General features: G+C 36.1%; 1 protein-coding gene across 5 annotated transcripts; it reads right to left on the bottom strand.

The window, feature by feature from the left end:
* Window positions 1–806: 806 nt before the first annotated feature.
* On the bottom strand, window positions 807–19,408 carry LOC110760073 (ARM repeat superfamily protein). Of its 5 annotated transcripts, none has more exons than XM_021962258.2 (33): window positions 19,151–19,408; window positions 19,004–19,053; window positions 18,526–18,680; window positions 18,306–18,428; window positions 18,050–18,207; window positions 17,887–17,931; window positions 17,616–17,694; window positions 17,447–17,520; window positions 16,525–16,631; window positions 15,928–16,110; window positions 15,081–15,284; window positions 14,749–14,965; window positions 14,564–14,638; window positions 14,132–14,478; window positions 13,567–13,759; window positions 13,217–13,469; window positions 12,791–13,130; window positions 11,945–12,125; window positions 11,684–11,824; window positions 11,345–11,606; window positions 9,694–10,152; window positions 9,016–9,479; window positions 7,823–7,959; window positions 7,555–7,736; window positions 7,050–7,451; window positions 6,573–6,698; window positions 6,357–6,422; window positions 4,445–6,246; window positions 4,087–4,366; window positions 3,103–3,387; window positions 2,315–2,839; window positions 1,990–2,122; window positions 807–1,412 (listed from the first exon to the last, which is right to left on the bottom strand). In XM_021962258.2, the coding sequence occupies exons 3-33, from the start codon at window positions 18,592–18,594 to the stop codon at window positions 1,144–1,146; spliced, it is 8,181 nt and encodes a 2,726-aa protein (XP_021817950.2). In that variant the 5' UTR covers window positions 18,595–18,680; window positions 19,004–19,053; window positions 19,151–19,408; the 3' UTR covers window positions 807–1,143. The 5 variants fall into 5 exon arrangements, with proteins under 5 accessions (XP_021817950.2, XP_088106359.1, XP_021817948.2 ...); XM_088250233.1 differs by having other exon boundaries at window positions 18,526–18,649; XM_021962256.2 differs by having other exon boundaries at window positions 18,526–18,611.
* Between the last annotated feature and the right edge of the window lie 473 nt (window positions 19,409–19,881).

Here is a 19,881-nt window from a genome sequence, read left to right as displayed (position 1 = left end):
AGAGGGAACAAGAGCAGGAATCCTTTGAAGAGGAAGTGGACTCAAAGGTTGGGGGTGGTGAGGAGGTGTTGGATCAGATTAATGGAGTTACTTCAATCGAAAGCATTGATGATGGCAGAATCTCTCCATCAAAGCAGTAGTAGCAACAGAAGAAGAAGCCTTTACTCTGCAAGTTTGGAAGTCTACTCAAGAAGAAGAGCACAAGCAACCAGAAGTAGAGACCAGTTTTGCCCGACCTGTGCCCAACTATTTGTTCTTTCTAGTTTGTATCTTCAAGCGAAGGATTAGGAACTGGGTATAGATTACAAGCTGCAGTAGCAGCAACCCAACCCAAACAGTGATTTCTTCTCCAGATTCTCCCAAAATTCGAACCCCACCTCAGATTTTCATAAGCCCCAGCCTTCTTCTCCAAATTTCCCCTTCTCACCCAAATACCCCGTTTCCCCTTTTCTGAAGCTGAAAAAACCTTTATTCTCCAATGTTAAGGATTAAAACGAAGTGGGGCCCAAAGCACGTAACAGAACGTCTATAATATTAATGGATTAGGTAACGTGAGATGGTTTTTAAAAGTGTAGGGGGTATTTTGAGACTTATCAAAACCCAGATTGTAATATGAGACAAGTTTGAAAGCACAGGGGGCATGTACATAAATAAGCCTTTATTAAAAGGCGGATGGGAAAGAGGGTAGACTTGTCCCTTTGCAATTCTTACTATAGATTAGAATCTATGGCTTGTAGAGAGAGAGAGAGAGAGAGAGAGAGAGAGAGAGAGAGAGAGAGAGAATTGATAGTGTAACAATAGGATACTGGGGCTATGAAAGTCATAACCAACAGAAATATAAAATACTGTAAATGCTGCCAATTTCAGCATCATGTCTGCACATCTTGAAACGGTATTTACATCCTATGATATCCCTATCCTGTGCTGACTTGGGAATAAAATATATATATATATATATATATATATATATATATAGATTCTACCTAAGCAAAACTGTAATGATAACTTATATTAACAGAACTAGAGCCGTTACAAAAATTAATCTCTCAACCGAAGTAGCGTCCTATCGTAGCCGCCTAATGACCAAAGCAGAAAATTCATCAGAGTGAGTGGTCCAAGAAGGGCATTGGCCTTTTGCAACATCTACTTTGACTTGGAATGCGTCCATCTCCCCATTTTCATTGTCATCATCTTCCTTTTCTTGTTGGCACGATGCTTCTCCGCAATCCTCAATTTTCTCTTTGCATTTCGCATAGGATCAGTAACAGCCATGCGCTTTTCTTCATGTTTCCTCTTATCCCTCTTTGCCCTGAGATTCTTCCGGATGTCATTGTAAACCAGTACATAATTTTGTACGCCTAGTTTATTTCGTATGCGTTCAGAAATTTCTTGCGCTAATTGCTTCATATTTTCTGGTAGTCAATATAAGACCATGAGATAGCAACTTGTCAGATAGCACTTCAAAATATAGATAAACAATAGGGAGCTATCTTATTCTATTCAATATAGTATATAAAGATTGTTCTGACATTCCATGATATTAAACCACTCAAGAATTCAACCAAAAATAACTACTCAAAAATAAATAAATAAATAAAGTTTGAAACAAAGGTTTCACAGGTAACTCAATTTTGATTTTTGAAGCAAATTTATAAAATGGCCTTCCTTAGAAAAAACCAAAGTGGATGTATACTCTTCCACTTTGACCGAAAGATTAATAGTTCAAACACTTGAGCCCTCATCAATGCAATGTTGCATAAAAAGGCCATGTACAATAGGATCCATAACAATAATTTGTTGTGTTCTAGCTGTATTAGGATTGTCGCAGAGGGATGCAGATATGGCATGCAAAGAGCCCGAATGCAAGCTATTTATTTAGGCAGCACGAGCCTATGGCTTTTAGGATATGCAGGACAAACTTTCTAGATACTTCTACTGTATGCAATTAAAATGGCAACATGGGGAAAAATAGTGAGACAGAAAACTCACCAGGAATCACTCTCCCAGAAAATCCTTCGCAAACTTTATACAAGGGCAGCAAGATTTCATAGGCATAAAGCAGGCAGTCTTCCTGACTTATTTCGGATGAAATTTTTCCAAAACTATCAAAGACAATTTTCATCTGCACGGAACAATTACACTATGATTTTTATCGGAAAAAAAAATACATACTAAAGAATTACAATGTCACCAATAGTAATAGCTATTTTAGTGAACAACCAAATTTAAAAAAAATGCTCCTATGACAAGAAATGTTCCAAAATATCTACACACAAAAAATAGGAAGTTTAAGAAATCATCCTTTGGGACAAACCTGAATAGCCTCCATTTGAAGGGCAATTTTTCCCATTTTTTTTAGCAGGCTGGAGACAAGCAAGTACCGAATATTCTTTGAGGGGCTTTCATTATTTTTGTCGCATATTCCAGAGGTAAGAGATAAAAACATGCTCCTTCCTTTTCTAGCATCGAGCAACTCAAAAGCTTTAAGAAAACGGCCCTGCTCATGCTGATCAAGGGTGGACCAGAACTGGGTGGGATCTGCACACTCTGTTTGTCCCACCAACGAATGCACCCCACAAATAGTGGACACAAGATTTTGTGTAATCATATTACTGGCAGCATCATCAACGAGCTGTGTTTTCATTTGGCAGCAGACATAAACAGCTATCATGAAAAGTCTACTTGGTCTAATAAGATAGTAAGTCCCAAATGGTTTTTCATGATTTGTGGAGCATGCCTCTGTGACAGCAGCAAAGTAGAAAGCTACGAGGCGACTGGAAATGCAACGTAACCACATGTGTGGATGCAGGAGTAATTCACAAATTGCTTCCCATATATCCTAAATTTAAGCAAAAGAATGGAACAGTTACAACAGAGAAAAAGGGATTTGAACATCTTCAATGCCCAGATTATGAATATAAGTTTATCTATTATGATCATCTTTTCTAATATTTTATGATGAAGGATAGCATATTTGACATATAGAACTTCTGGACTACCTATTTCTAAATTACTATATTATAAAGTTAAAAATCGTTTGAGGGATTTTTGAAATACCACAAGTCATTGCAATGTTTTATGATGTGTTAACTAATGACATACCTCAAGATCCCTATCAAAGCATAGACCATGGAACTGATGCAGCATTTTCTCCAGCATAACTAACGAATAATATGCCTCCTTCCATAAAGGAATGTTAGTTTCATTAGAAAAATCTAGTTGCCCATCAGTGACTGCATTGATGGCAGACTGTAAGATACATTTAGTCACTGGCAATATTCTGTTGATATGCTTATGAAATTCTTTCTCCATGACTTCAACTGACAACATTTTGTTGATATGCTTGTGAAATCCTTTCTCCATGACTTCAACCAGTAATCCCAAAACCTATCAAATAGATATAAGGCGTTAACCAAGAGAAATGTGAATGAACCACAGAAAGTAAAGTCGGTATAAAGCTATGATAAAGGATTTGGAAAACTATGATAATCTCCTCAAAATTAGGATTACAACGTTTGACACAAAAACATGAGATAGCAAAAACAGAGACAAGGAAGAATGCAGATCCAATTTTTGTAGACATTAATCAGATCCTGCATCACTCAGGAAAACACATGGGTCATCCATCCTTTCTACATGCTTTCTGACATACAGTATACACTCCAAATATGAAACTTCAGGAAATGTGACCTTATCTCCACATTCTTTTTTTATTTAACAAACTCCAGATGGCAAAATTTGAGAGAGCTTTGGAATATATCGCATAGAGCATTGGGCATATTGTATCAGTTAAAACTCCCCCAGCACACCAACCACATTCATTTAAAAGTGCTAATAACATTAGCATACTGAAAAAGTTCTTTAAAAAATACATATAAAATTCAGTTGTCTTCCAAGATCACTTTTTGTCCAGATAACAACCTTACATATACCTATATTGTGATATTCTTGAAAGCTAATTGTTCTCTACAATTAGTGGGGAACTATAATGACGACACAGTACACGGGAGAAGAGTAAGAAATCACATCATTCAAATAAGAAGGCTAAATAACTTTAAACTTGAGAAATAAATGAAAAAAATTTACCTGTGCTGCAGCACTCCACAGTTGTTGCTTCGTACCCAAATACCAAGATAGGCTGTACTCAAGAATGGAACGAAATGAATGTAGGCTTATATAGCCGGTGAGACATTTTATAGCTGCACCAGCCAAGGAACGAACTTCATTATCTTGATCATTAGCCAAGCAAACCACCAAATGGACAAAAAAAGTCTGGGATTGCTCATCTACAACGCCTTTTGGAAATTTAACAATAATTGTGTGGAGCATGTCAAGCACAGATTTTCTTCCGCTCGAATGCTCATACCTGTGACAAGAGTCAAGCCATCATTAAACAAAACAATAAGGAAAGATGAACTTTTCGAAGGCACTACTAGGCACTCACCTCAGATTTGACAGCAGAAAATCTAAATGCTGTTGCAAGCGTTTTTCAGAGAGACGATAATCAAGTAAGAATTGCAATAAAATCTTGCTACATTTGTGTCGAATTGGTTCTACTTGGCTTGTTACCATCAATTCTGCAACTCTAGTTACAAGATCATATATCTCGGGAACAACTAGCTTGCGGTTAACAATTGCCTTTAGAAGTGAAAGAGCAACAAAGGAGGGATTCTTCTCAAGATCAACAAACAGTGGAAGCTGAATCAACAGATGTAGCTGATCAGATGACAGAGTGATTTTGGTGCCGCGCAAAAGTACAGTCAACAACCTCAGACATGACTGCATTAGAGAGCTGCCAGTATTAACTGAACTTTCAGCAATACCAAACAGTGCGGCTTTAATATTATCTGCCTGAGATTCGATGGCAGGCAAAGGCAACCTGACAAGTGGGGTGAGGCATCTAAGTGATGCAGATACGACATCTTCATACTTGGAGTTCAAGCACTTCCCTAACAGTAAGACGAACGGATCTAACATTGACAACATTTGTGCATCCTTATTTCCCAATTTCAAATTCTTTATGCGCTTCTGAAATATCCCAAGAGCAAACACTGAAATAAGATGTGAACATACTGATTTAGCACCTGCAACACAGCCTGACGAAACAGCTTTTCCAGTCATATCATTTCGACGGCGTCCATTTACCCGTGTAATAAACAAATTCTCACCCTGGCCATTTTCTTCATTTATTCCATCTTCAATCAGACCATATACAAATATAAATAGGTCAGTCTGATCAACAGTTGGATTGTATTCAATACCAGCCGCTATGTGAGTTAACATACTTTCCAATTTTGTCTTGGTTTTTGGTGTCAAATGTTTCTCAAATTGAGCAGTAACAGGGGATAGAAGTTTCAAGGCGTGGCTTTTGAATGTTACACTTTGAGCAATCAATCTCAGGGTTTCAAAAGACTTCTGCTTCTTAGTTTCTTTCATCTTGGAAGCAATCTTTTCAACATCTTTTTCCTCAGCAACGTCTCCAAGAATGTCATTTTGCACAATATAAAGGAGATCTTCCAAGCAGTAGTCCAATTTCCCACTAATTGGAGTGACAAGAAACTTTGACAAAATAAAGTTCAGTGTGTATCCCAACACATGTAACTCATATCCCCGTTTCAATGTACTTCGCAAAACCTTGACTATAAAATGTAAGTATTCCAGCCCCAGCTCCTTCAAACAAGCAGCCAAAGCGGACCTAGCTTCTTCACGGATGCTTTCTAATCGATTCTTCAAAAAATTTGAAATTCGGTGAACAATGCTGGGAAGCTGTGAGTCCATTACATCTCCCGGTAGCAACCTTAATACTCTCAGTGCAGCAAGATTGATGTTAGCATTGACCTTCTCAGAATCACTCAGTAACTTATGTATCTTAGGAAGCACAACTTTTTGAAGGCATGTCTGTATTTCATTTGCCGAAACAGAACTACTACATCTACGCAAGATTGACGTGCCAGAATCGGTGGTCCCTTTGTTGGAAACATTATCCAAAGAGTCTTTGGCATCTGAAAAGTGAAACTGGTCCAAGATAGAACAGATGAGCCGCAGAAGGAGCTTTTGTTTATTAGGATTCTTGATCATCTCATTAAAGCATCTCATCAACAATGAGTAGTATGAATTCCATTCCATGTGACTGGAAATTGAAGCAAGGGCCTCTATGCAGACATTTTTTACATGTTCGCCTTTTCCTTCATGCTCCTCCAGCAACATATTGAAAAAAAGGGGTACAAACACTTTCTTTGTGATGCCCTGGATGTGATATCAGCAAAGTAGATTTTAGTGACTCGGTTGAAAACTCTGAGATGTGAAACAAATCACCAAATTATTTTTTGAGGAATAAAAACAGAGAGAAAAATAACCTCTGGCATATAGCTAGCGTTGATAACATTCCTAAAGCGTGACAAAGCCCTGGCTCTCCTATGTTTCTGCACAAAGAAAAGTAAATATGTGAGGAGACTCATCACTCCTTCTCAAGACAAACATTTCCTCTGAATTGATCAGCAGTTGATTTTTAAAAAGAATATAACATGTTTTAATTAAGAAAAAATGACCACAGATATGATGCAAAACTTCACCTGTAAGTGAACAATATTGTTGAAAAAATCAATTTCAGCATCTTCATCACAAAGAGGCTTCAATGAACCCAGATTTGCCACTTCTGGGAGTTTTAACACCATTTCTCTTAGTAAATCAATCCATTCCTGAAACCACACCAGTCAATCATAAAGAGGGTGTGAAGTATAGAAAGAAGTGTATCTTGGAGTTGCAACCAATCAGATTTTATTTTTTTGCCAGTAATTTAGGCATTTTTTTGTTTTTGGCCATTAACTTAGGCATTATTATTGCACTGAATTTTTAACACATTTTGCAATATTTGTCCAACATTAGATCGGCACTGACTCTTTGAAAAGTTCTAGTTACAGATGCATATGCATGTGCATGGTCTGTTAATGTATTTACAGGATGTTGTATGATAGTGCAGATTTGACTTTGTGTTTAATTGGCATTGATATACCATCAGTCCTGCAGGAAGATAAGAACAAACTTATTACCTTTCTAATTGAAGTTCCTCTCTTCAAAGCATTACCCATATGGTTCAAAAGAAACTTGCTTGTTATTCTCTGAATGCATGCTCTTGTCCAATAAAAATTATCAGAGGCCAACATCTTGTCAGGCACATCAGGCATTTCACAGTGGTTGTTAACTACTTGGCCAAGTATTAGGGCAGCAAATTCAACAAATGAACACAATGACTTGTAAGCACTGTGCCTCAAGATTAATTCTTCAGACGACATGTCATAGACACAATGAGACAAAATGACCAATACATGATCCTCTTGAATTGTATAGAATATATCAACACTGATCTTTTCATAAGCATTGACAACATTGTCATAATCCAGGCTACCCAATTCTGTATTAGAGGTTGCATTCAAGTCCTGAACAAGTTTTGCCTGCATTCCTTTGAAGAGTTACGAGAAAATAATGACAAAATTTAAAATTACAAAGCCAATGAAATTCTAATAAAAGAGAGATAAAGAGGGGTTCACACAGTACCACGAAGTGAACAGAAGGGTCTACTCTAGCAACAGCATCCAGAAGATCACAAATAAAAACACGTTTATCTAGATCAGTAGAAGTAAGTAGGGGAGATACTGCATTAAGAATTTTATTTGTAATATCACTCCCCAATACTGGAACAATATCACGAAATACTTGCACCACTTCAAAACAAAAATCTGCAAGGTAAACAGAAGACTTTAAGTATCTGAGGTGGAAATCCTTCATTAAGTACGAAAGCTGAGATTTTTCAAGATATAATTACCTGAATTTTGAGTTCCATTTGCTAAAACTGGAAGCAATATATCCACAAATTTCCTGGCTGGCACTGCACTTTTTATATACTTTGGTAAAAATTTGAAAATTCTTGTTTCTGTGTCTCCTGGGTGTTTAAACAATTTCCTGGCAGTAAAATAGCATGAGACAAACATGGCATATAAGATGACATCCTTTCTTTTCCACAAAATACTTAAAACAGGAAATTAGCAGTGCAGAATATAGATGAGAAATGTGGTTTAAGGTTAATACGGAAATCAGGAAAATGGAGGCTAAGGCTGTCAATCCTATCAAGGTCGGCATTAACAAGAAGATTCGTCAATCATCATGCTTAATGGTAAGAAATGATCAACAAAGTTTATCTCATGGACATTCAATAAATATTCAAAATGAACGCTGGGGAATGCTACTATTCTTAATCTGCCTTCATCTTAATACCAATAAAGAAACTAACAGATAACACAAGGTGGTAGCCAACTTAGCATCAATTAGGCAGCATCACAGAAAAGACATCTGTCTGAAAACAGCATCCCAAAAACTCCATCCAGTAAACGAAATGAAACAAACTATTTGAAAAGATAGTCCTTTTGGTTATTAGAAGAAAGCATAGCAAGGGACTCCGCATATCGAACCGTATGTAAAAACTTTCAAGCACATTGTATAACGGGACACATAATTTGTACTCAACCTGCAATCTATTTCATGGCTATTCATTTAACAACAAAACAATGTTAATCAAGTTTGCAAATTGCTATGTCCTTAATAATTTTTTTTTTCATCAGCTTAACTGAACATCGAAGTGCATACATGCAACAATCACACATTGTAGAGTTAATGTAACGATAAGAGTCTTAACTCTTAAGATGTTATAAGCATTAACGAAAAATAGTAAGTCAGCTGCCTATAACTAGCATAGATACTTCTAAATGCTCAAAACTAGGGTGGATTTGGAAATGTAATCCTGTAAGCCGCACGAAAGCGTCCATTGTGTCATACAAGGGAAAAGAAACACCAAGAAGGTTGAGTTCAATGCAAGAAAAGCAAATACTTCAAAGGAATTCTCTGCAGATATACTCAAATAAAGCAAAATGTCTCATAGCAAGCACATTATGAAGGTGACACCACTGCTTTGTAATTTTGTGCATGTGTGTCCGTGTACACAGAAAATGACCCCATTATTACCTCTTGGCAGCATTATTACTGTGAAAAAGACTGTGCAGGCTATCAATAAGTGCTTCTAGGTTCGGGAGTATAACTCTTTTTACAGCACTATCTTCATCATCCAACTCGTGATCAAGATTCAAAAGGTTCTCAACAAACTTAAGAACACAAGATACAATAGCTTCAGATGCTGACGTGACAGTTAGAATTGAGAGTATATCAGGAACAAGTTTTTGTTCCCTACACAGTAGTGGTACAAGTTTTTGGCTTCTAGACAGAGCAAGAAAGCAAGAGAATAGTGAACTAGGTTTCTGGCCGCTGGGTCCCTCCTGCTTGAAACCATCAATTAAAGGCTTGCATGACATGAAGAATAAGTCCCAGAACTCGCAACTAAATTCATGATCTTCATACTTATTGAGAACAAAGGATACAATTTTCAGACATAAAGACCTCAAATCCTTGAACTGCCTCAAAGTTGTGGAGATCTGCACATAGACCATAAATTGCTCAGTAAATTACAAAGAAATTGTTAACTCAATTTACAGCCAAAAGAAATTATGTTTCATATTCCATGTAACTCAATTTACTGTCAAGATGGTGGACATCTTGTCCATGACCAGACAAACTGTGTAATTCACTAACTATTATTTAATAAAGTATTTGTTTCTTCTAAAAGTAAATAGACAAATGAAGTATTACCAAAACATTATTTTCCACTGCACTTTCTTTTCCAAGCAAAGTAAGGTCCAAATCTGTATAATTTTCAACTGAAGATCCATTGCCTTTTGCCACATCAAGACTTAAACTGCAGCTTCCTAATATCCGAACGACACACCCCATTAGAAAATCAAGAAAGGGACCAACACGCGATGCATCAAAAACTCCAAGGATATCTTCAATCACATGAAGAAAACCAGATATTTTCTTCCAAGATAGGGCTGATATATTGCTCAAAGTGAAATATTTTAAGAAATCCAATGCTTGAAATTCAGCCAAAGAACCGTTTGGCAAGGTCCAAAACCAGCTTGCAGCACCGTCACTTCCCATTGAAACAATTTGCAAGGGCTTTATTAACAGCACAAAGAAAAGAGGAAGCTTTTCAACTTCAACTTGAGCTATGAAACCAAGAACTGCCTTCCGATGATTTACTCTTGAAAGCTGAGAAAGGTATGAAAAGTGTCATCCATGGTAATTTAAACTGCAATAATGATGAAAAATGCTGGAAAAATTGGCATGAAAAATTTATGGAATTATCAATAAAATAAACCAAGACGAATGAACACGTATTCTAGTGAAGCATTTGGGAATGTAAAATCAACCCATAACACACCAATTAAACATATAATTCATAAAATAGTACAATTACAACAACAATAAGACATGTCAAGGGGGAAAACAGTTTATGTACACATGGCCATGAAATTTGAGTACGAATATGCAAATACTTTTTTTGTGCGTGTGCATGTGCGTGCTAGTGTGGGTATGTGTGTGTGTGTGTGTGTGTGTGTTTATGAAATTACATAAAATACTATCCTAGTCCAGTTTGATCTCAGGCCAAGCATGAGAAAGTTGGACCCTTAGTCCTTAGGTACATGACAACCTCATAACATATTTTTAAATTATCTGCCCATAAGTTCTTAAAATTCATACTAGCAATCTTGTTTATCAAGGGTGTGTTTATCTTTTCCACAATATGTTCTTTTACCCCAGTTCTGAACTGTTCTCAACCAAGAGGCATTCGAAATATTGAAGCCCAAGTTACAAACTCATCTAACTTCCCTAGCATTCTAAACACCACATACATCCCTCCAAGGGGAAACTATCGAAATGAACTGATGGTGGTCTCACATTTAGATGTTTGAGAGGATTTGTTGCCTTGTAGGTATATCACTGATGATACTTATATGTTTATTCATTTCCTTTGCACATTCAGATCAAACCTGCCCTAATCTTTTAAGTTACACCTAAGCTTGAAGGAATTATGCAAGAGTATGAGACCCTTTCAGTGGCCCTGTCTCAGACACACCATGGCTTAAGCCAAAATGAATAAACTAAATTTTTGTAAAGTTAGGTGCTAAGTGTTGTTTAAGAAGACTAAGTTTTACTAACAAATAAATTTGTTCAATCCTAATATTTATCTAATCATACACAAGATTCTCCTCGAGAGACCCACAAGGTGTGAACTGATCATTTAATTCTGATGAAGGCCTTCTTTATAGAAGACCTTCTACATATGATACATTATACAAATATATACATGTATGTAAAAACATAATAGAACATATTTTTGAGAACCACAGGTCCAAGAATGATTAAGATAAACAATATCACAAGTTAAAACTGAACATACCTTCTGAGAAGCATGTTTCTTCAATTTGCGAACTTTGGGCATCAGAAGACGGATAACCATAGGCACAAGGTCAGGTCTGTGTTCTTCTTCAATTAGATTAGACTCTCTGGATAAACTCCATGTTGTTAATTCTTCTCTCAAATTATGGAAGCTGGCTAGGTTTTTCAGTTGTTGACTATATGGGAGCAGGAAATCATCTTTCCAGATTAACAGGCAATCAAGAACCTTCGTCTGTATTTCAGCATCATTTTCATCCAAAAGCCTGGCACCCAGGAGAAAATTAATCGGTCAAATAAGGGGTCAAAAATTGGAAATTATATATATGAAATTTGCACCAACCTATTTTGTAAGACCTCTTTAAGAAACTGATTCTGATAGAAGGACTTAAGGTTGTGCATCAGTTTCAGCAGGTTTAACCATTCTTTGAGGACACCTTTCCACTCTTTGCCTTTACAAACACTCGGATTGAAAGACCCGATGCTGCAGTCACAAAATAAAGGCAAATGAGCCCACAAAAATATTTTGACTAAAGGCTGTACAAAGTTCAAAACACCCAAGAACAAGTATGCAGTAAAAAGTATAATGCCAACTGACAATCACCTTTTAAAGTCTTTGCAATTGTAGCCCAGAAACTTTAAAAACAAAGGTATAATCTGACGAGACTTGGATTCAATTATGGTTGGAATTCTTTGTAAAGATTGAAGCAAAGAAGATAATACTGCTGCGGAAGGCGTACTATCAGACTTGGAAGTAATGCACAAATTAAAGCCTTCAACCAGATCTGCAAAACAGAAACAGGATAAGACTGATAATCCAAGGGAACAACTTTGTAGCCATTCAGTGAAAGTGTATTCACATTTCAAATATATATATGAGAAACTGATGGACAGAAGTCATCCTTGAAAACCGATTACAAAAGCGTGTCCATGTGTTTATACAATACACAATAAACATCTTAAATATACCTAGGCAATGTGAGACTATTCGAACCCTCCCCCTAAGTGCCAAGGCTAGTCAGCTATCCACCTCCAATCGAGGGGAGAGACAACACAGCCCAACTTTCCTGTGCATACCATGTTAACCCATGGGTAGAACTGATCCAGGAAAACCAGTTTATAAAGAAAGGGTGCTCATGTACCATAAAGCCCAAAACTACCCCTGCAATGTGGGACTATGCTGGCTATCCAAAGGGATCATGTCCAACCAATACAAAGAAAACTTCAAAGGTCCAATATTGCTCCCCCAAAAAAAAGTAGATTCTTATCAATATCACACAACCCACTTATTAGTATTAAAAAAACCTTCCCGTTTTTTATCCTAGACAGAGAGAATTTCCTGAAAGAAAGGTGAAAAGCAACCCAGGAAGAAGCCTAACAAAATGAGCATAGGATAATTATTCATTGTGGATTAATACAACATAACAGAAAGAATCAAGTTGTGACATACCACTTGACTTGTTGGTCAACTTAGAATTTACTTCCTCAACTTGATCAAAAGATGCTTGAAATCTCGATAGGCATTGTTCAAAATAATGAACTAATCTCTCCCATACAAGTCCAGTATTTTGGCTAATCAGAACTGCAAGGCACTCTGATGTAGGATTCCAAAGATAACTAAACCGGTTATGGAAGATACCAATCATCCCATTCAAAACAAGGGGCAGATAAGCTTCAGCTATTCTTCCACCGGAGAGGCCCATCTGTATTCTAGAAATCAATAGAGTAACTTTCCTACTGGTAGAAATTGAAAGCGGAGTTGACTCGATTGAGAGAAGGAGCGGAAGAACCTGATATTTGAACCAAAATCAGTATGGAATTTCATATATAGAATATTAACTTCTAACAAGCACAACATGAAGAAACAGAAGCATACATTAAAGCCTTGGTTATCCACATGACAAGTAGGAGAAACTTCAGTTCTCATTTTCTTCGCAACTGGCTCATCCTCGGTGCAAATATTGCAATTTAGAGTTTCATAGTGGCACAATATTCTAAGAGTTGAAGCACGAATCCCTCTGTCTGAGTGGCACAAATTATCAGCAAATATGTCCAAAGCATCTATGGCTTTATCTGCTTGTAGTTCTGGATGATAGGTTCTAGACTTGGTGTCTCCTTCCATAATAGGCCTAATATTTGAAACAGCAGGAGGTTATGTGAATGCATACTTTTATACACAATTAACTCTAAAAAGGGGGAAAATCTATATTACAAGAATATTCATACCCATACGCGGAATCCAAAAAATCAGCAACAGCAACCAACACTTGTGGACATGATTTGTGTCTACTTCCAAGATGCAAAAATCTGCTTGTTTCGTCAAGCTCAGATTTTTTACCACAAGTAAGTTTGTAATAGGAATTTAAGGTAGCACCAATTAGGCTCTCCCAAGTGTGTTTAGGAAAACCTGCAATATTGTCTGCAAGAGTACCATATGAAAAAAATGTCAAGGCCAAGAAAATGGTCCAGTCATATCTGAAAACCTTCGATAAATACTACAAAAACACATTTGACTCAGCCAGTCCAACAGTTCAAAATATAATATTCATTCAGACAAAAAAAATGTGGTGAAAATAAGAAAACACTGATACATATAACAATGCAAGCATTCTAATTAACCGCCAGAATAGAGATCCTGCTACAGATTTTAAAATGTGGTGAAATCATAGGTTAATGTTGCATATATATATATATAAGTCTACAAGTTTTTCTAAACATAAAGCAACATGGCATCAAAAAATTATCAAACAAAGAAACCATAGGTTAAATTACAAAAGATGAGGTAGTGTACCAGCTTCAATCATCAGAATTTGATCATCTGCATCTATCAAATCCATCAACAGCGAAAAATCTTCTTTGGATTCGGCTATTTGTGGAAAGCAGTTAATGACTCCCCACAGCAGGGCCAAGTCAGCTTCATGAATTAAAGTGGATGATGAATCCCCATTTACAATACCCTTTAAAACACCAACCCAATTGCTGATAGCCCCACGCATAAAACCTTGAATCCTTGGAACTCCTTCACGTGTTCTATCTAAGAAGGTCAAGCTTTGGGTTTCCATTTGTAGTTTTTCATTGAAGGTGAGTAACAAATAAATTACATCTTCCTGGGAAGTTTCTAATAAATCATTCATGGCCCTGAAAATTCAATTGAAAAAAGTTAAAAGCCTCATAATAGATCATAATACGGAAACACTCCAGGAAAAAAAAAATTCGATCTTACCTTAAAATATTAACAGTGAAGATATCTAGTATGCAAACGTCCTTTTGTAATAGTTGTCGAATAAAACCTAACAAGCTGTAACAGCAGGACTCAACTATGTCAAACAAACTAATCCAGAGAAAAAAAAAAGGGAAAGACAGAAACAAAAAACATCAGAAGCACAAAGATTTCGTTCAAGGCAGCACCTTGAGTTCTTTAGATCAAATACAGGAGCCCATTGCAATGAACAACTAGATATGGTTGATATATCATTGTAACTGTGCAGTCCACTAAGAATACAGAGCATTAACTGCAAAACCTTATCCACAACATCAGATGAATGTTCCTCTGCCATTGTAATGCCAGAAGGCATGATAAATGTCCGCACAAGCAAACCCACAATTTCAAGCATTTGTTGGTAATCTGTCAAATGTTACAGTTGGTAGCGCAAGGAGCAGACAAACACATCATTACTAAAGAAATGAATGCTTGATAGTAAAATAAACGAATCAGCAAACAAAAACACTATATCACTCACCACAAACCCTTTGGCCATTCTTAACTTGAACAGTAGAAACAAGCAATGACAACAGGCGGCTTAAACGTTCAACACCTCCATTAATCACAGAGTCAGTTATTTCCTGATATAAGCAATTGAACATTAAGTTCAACTCCTTCGAGTCCAAGTCATCACATAATCTTTGTAATGCAGAAATTAAGACTTCAACAACAGTGTCTGAACCTGCAGCGTTGACAGGGAGGGAGGGAGAGAGAGAAAGAGAGAGAGAGAGAGAGAGAGAGAGAGAGAGAGAGAGAGAGTCAGAGACAAACAAAATCAATAGAACTTCCAAAAATATTACTTACTGCAATAAGATCAATCACTAATATTTCATTTAACTTAACGATGCATTCTACATAAAATACAAATTAAAGAGATAACAATAAGGTCAATAGACTGAGCACCTTTGAATCCACTTAACAGTAGAGAATCCAGGAAAATCCAAAAATATCAACTACTAGATGAGGATCATACATCTCACCACAAAATCTAATACAATTTGTGGACTCCTAAAATGCATGGTTCCAATTATTCAACAAAATAAACAAATGAAAAGGTAAACACGAACATACATATAATTTAGAAATACTACCAATTTTCTCTTAAACCAACCAACCGTTCTTTCAAAACCTTTAATTTGTATTTGGCCTTCACACTTAAGCCAAGCCAAAATCACAAACATATTCAAGTGCTCTTGGATAAGTATCGGATGAACCTTAAATGATACTATACAATTTTCACGGATGAAATATGAATTAGTACAAATACTCGTTTGAATATGATACAATTATATGTAAAAGCACAGTCAACAACTGAATAACCTTACCCTGGCTGAAGCTTTCACCAATAACAAGTATCAAGTCGTCCATCAATAAATGCAACACTTGCTCAGCTTTAGAATGGAACCTTGATGAGGTCCCTCGCATGACAAAATATAGTAAAGCACTGACTCCATATTTTCTGACAGGTATTGATTTCTTCACAACTTCAAACATGATCTTTTTGACACCTGCACCAATTCAATGAAGAGGAAAATTTATCAATTACTGTGAAAGAAACTTAATTCAACATAACACTAGTATATATGGCATATGGCCAACAATTTATAGTTATCTAAACTAAAACTATATCTTCAGCTACAAGTGATTGGATTAAAATATTTTAAGAAAGACATAAAGAAGGTCACTCTTCCATCAGATGTAGTGCATATCAAATTAGAAACTAAACATTATTATCCATCATTGACAAAATACATGGGGAAAAAAACAAACAAGCATCTAGATGAATTGTCGTATAGAAATAAAAAGTTCTACACAAATTCAAAATAAGGCAAGGGAACTAGTATAGAGATAATCATATGTTTCCCCCTAGTCAACAAATTCAAAATGCAAAAACTGAAAATATAAAATATGGCAAGGTATACCTTTTTTAAGCTGCTCAAAAGGTGCATTTCTCAGCAAGAATGACATCCCCTCTGCCATAAATTCTTGGATGTAATCTTTTGGATAATATCTCAAATTTACAGTAACACTACAAGATATATATATATATATCATAAGAAAAGAGAATATGAACATAAAGATAGTAGTACATGGATGCCCACATGCAGTGAATATTGTAAGTATGGTCATAGCATGTAAACATAGACATTTAGAAACCACATGCCATCTCCTTCACTTTGTAACATGCAGTGCATATTATAGGTATGGTCATACAACCTGTAAGATCAATTTCAGAGAATGACCGAACTAAACTATTGCAGGCAGAGGATGTAAACTATTGCATGCAGCGGTTCATTCACATTCCACCAAATTGAATGCAATGGTATTCACAGTTTATTTCCAAACTTACGGTGGAAATAGCAATACAATCATTAGATATTCGTATAAATTGGGCCAAAGAAAACTCAATACCAAAAGTTATCCTTAAAATAAGAAGAAAAGAAACATACTATTTAAGCCTGATTGGCTTTTTTTTTTTTAATAAACCAGAAATTTGTCACATGAATATTCTTATCATCTTTCTGTAAGTTAAAAAGGGCTTATTTTGTGCTAAAGCTTGTGCACGTTCTAAAGTAAGAGAAACAAAATCAACAAAACTCCCAAAAATATTACTTACTGCAATAAGATCAATCATTAATATTTCATTTAACATATTGATGCATTCTACATAAAATACAAATTAAAGAGATAACAATAAGGTCAATAGACTGGGCACCTTTGGATCCACTTAACAGTAGAGAATCCAGGAAAGTTAAAAAGGGCTTATTTTGTCTAAAATAAAAGTCTCCAGTTTGCTCTGACACATTGAAAATCAAAAGAACAAAAATGATACCAAGTACTTACTTTAGAACATGCACAAGCTGTTGTACAAGATATTTTTGCAAGTACATCATAATAGATGACCAAGATGTGAAGATCTGCACACAAAAACACCGCAAACTGTGAGTTCATGTAAAATTACATGTAAACCCCAACAATAATAATGAGGAAATAAACAAAAATAAAATTGGACCTGCTCAATGGCCTCTGGCTCCCTATCGGCACCACATTCTAGGAGAGACACTAGAGAGTCAGCAATCCTTGGCAAGAACCTGGCAGAAACCCACAACAAGTGAAAAAAAAAAATACATGCAACAAGAGTAAAGGGTCATAATGTAATTCTTCAAGAGACTGAAAGAGTCGTCTCGAATAACCAACAGACATCATGACCAAATAAGGAAGAAAAAACAACAAACCACCAGCATCTATAAATTAAATTCATTCTAAAGGCTGAGGAAACTCACGGGATAAAGTCCTCTAGGAGATCTCTACACAGGACTGCAATTAACCTGCTCACAAACATAGATAATTTGAAAATGAAAAAAAAAGCTCCACTCTCAGAAATTAAAAAATCCAAAGATACAATCAGATATCTCAAAAGGGTTGGCATCAAATAGGTTACCATACCTGAGAATGGGTTCAAGCGACAACCTTGCTTTCATCTGTAATCTAGAAAGGAGTTCTGAGATTATGGTTTCCTTATGCAACAACACCAAAGGCAATGTTTGGACCAATGGCGTCATTTGCTCATAGAAAGCGATGAAATCCTCAGCCGTGTTCAATTCCTACAACAAAAATCAGCACCAACAATCACAAAGAAGAAAAGAAAAAACAACGAAAGCTTAAAAATTGGAGAAAAATCTTATGAAAAATAGACACATACCCTCCATTCTACGAGGCAGTCCCGGAAAAACGTAGAGCCCACTTGTGGCTCTGATTTAACTTTATCAAGGCTTCGGAATACATCAACTTCAACTTCTTCTAGTCTCTGAGAGAAGCTCTTGAACTGCACATAAAAACCCACCAAATATCATCATGAAATTCTTTAAAAAGAAAACTGAAGTAAAAAGAACAAAGAGCAAGAAGCTTCAGAAGCAGCTTACGACAAAACGGCGGCGTCCTGGGGATTTGTTGAGCGACTTGACGGCCTGAGCTTGTGATGAGGTTGCCATGTTGAATTGAGTAACTGCTGAAAAAGATGAAGAAGAAGGCTTTTCGTTGGTGGAGCTGTTGGAGAATGAACGATTAGGCCTAAACCCTAAACCGCAGCAGCAAAGTCTCAATCAACCTCATAAGCAAATATAAAAACAGAGGACCCGTGGTACATTTATATATAAAAACAAATATAAAAACGATTATAAAAATTAATTAATTATTATACATATACAACAAGTTAAAGACTCATAAATAAATTTACCAAATATAAATTTCTGTAAACTACAAATAAAGCAGCAACCATAAACAGAACAAATAAAGCAACAGAATAAACCAAAAACACAGCCACAATTTCTGGTTGTCATCTAACCAAGAACAGAAAATACATAACAAATAAAGCAGCAACCAAAAAATACAGAAAATTACCAGAAACACAACCAGCCAGCAAATCCTTTCCTTAGCCTTCAAAATCAATTCTGTCCAGAAAAATCACAACAGAGTCGGACAAAATAATTAAAATTAACAGAATTTGTCAAAGCCCTAAATTTTTGAATTAGGGTTTCGAGATATTACCTTAAAGAGACAGAAATCGATGGCGGTGGTGACAGAGAGAGAGAGAGAACTGAGAGATGAGACAGAGAAATAGAGAGAGGGAGACTGAGAGCGAGTGAGAGAGAGAGAGAGAGAGAGAGCGAGAGCGAAAGAGAAATCGCGAAAAAGTCGGGGCGGATTTGGGGAGAGGAGGTTGAGACTGAGAGAGAGGTTTTAGGGTTTAGGGTTTAGGAAAAGAGACTGAGACTGCGAGAGACAACGAAAAAAGTCAATGCCCCAGAACTATTAGGATTTTAAAAAAGTTTAGTGGGGTTAATAAAAACATAAAGTTGGGTTAATTAATTCTTTCTACCTTGCGCATTGAGCAAAATTCCACGAAAAAAAAAACAGAAATTAAGAAAGAGAAACCGCATATAGTTAATATTAGCCTCTCCGCATGCGCTTCCGCGCCTGCGAGAGGCTTTTAAAAAAAAATAATAATAATAAATTTATTTTAGAATTAAAAAAGATAATGGGTAGTTGTGTTCCATAAAAAGAGGATCTATTTTCTGAATTTTATTTTAATTTTAATTTTTTTTAATATAAAAAAGTGTGGATTTACCATATTATCCTTATTTAATTAATAATTTCAATTTTTAATGTTTGCATTAACCAATGGCATTTTCTGGTATTTTGAATGTTTCACAAATCTTTGCCTTTTGCTTTATATATATAGATGAAATGAGTGTGGTGGTGGGCAAGGTCTAAAATAT

Source organism: Prunus avium, chromosome 3 (assembly GCF_965620075.1).
Source record: "Prunus avium chromosome 3, drPruAviu1.hap1.1, whole genome shotgun sequence".
NCBI classification, from domain to species: Eukaryota; Viridiplantae; Streptophyta; class Magnoliopsida; order Rosales; family Rosaceae; genus Prunus; species Prunus avium.
This window is presented reverse-complemented; position numbering and strand designations above follow the sequence as displayed.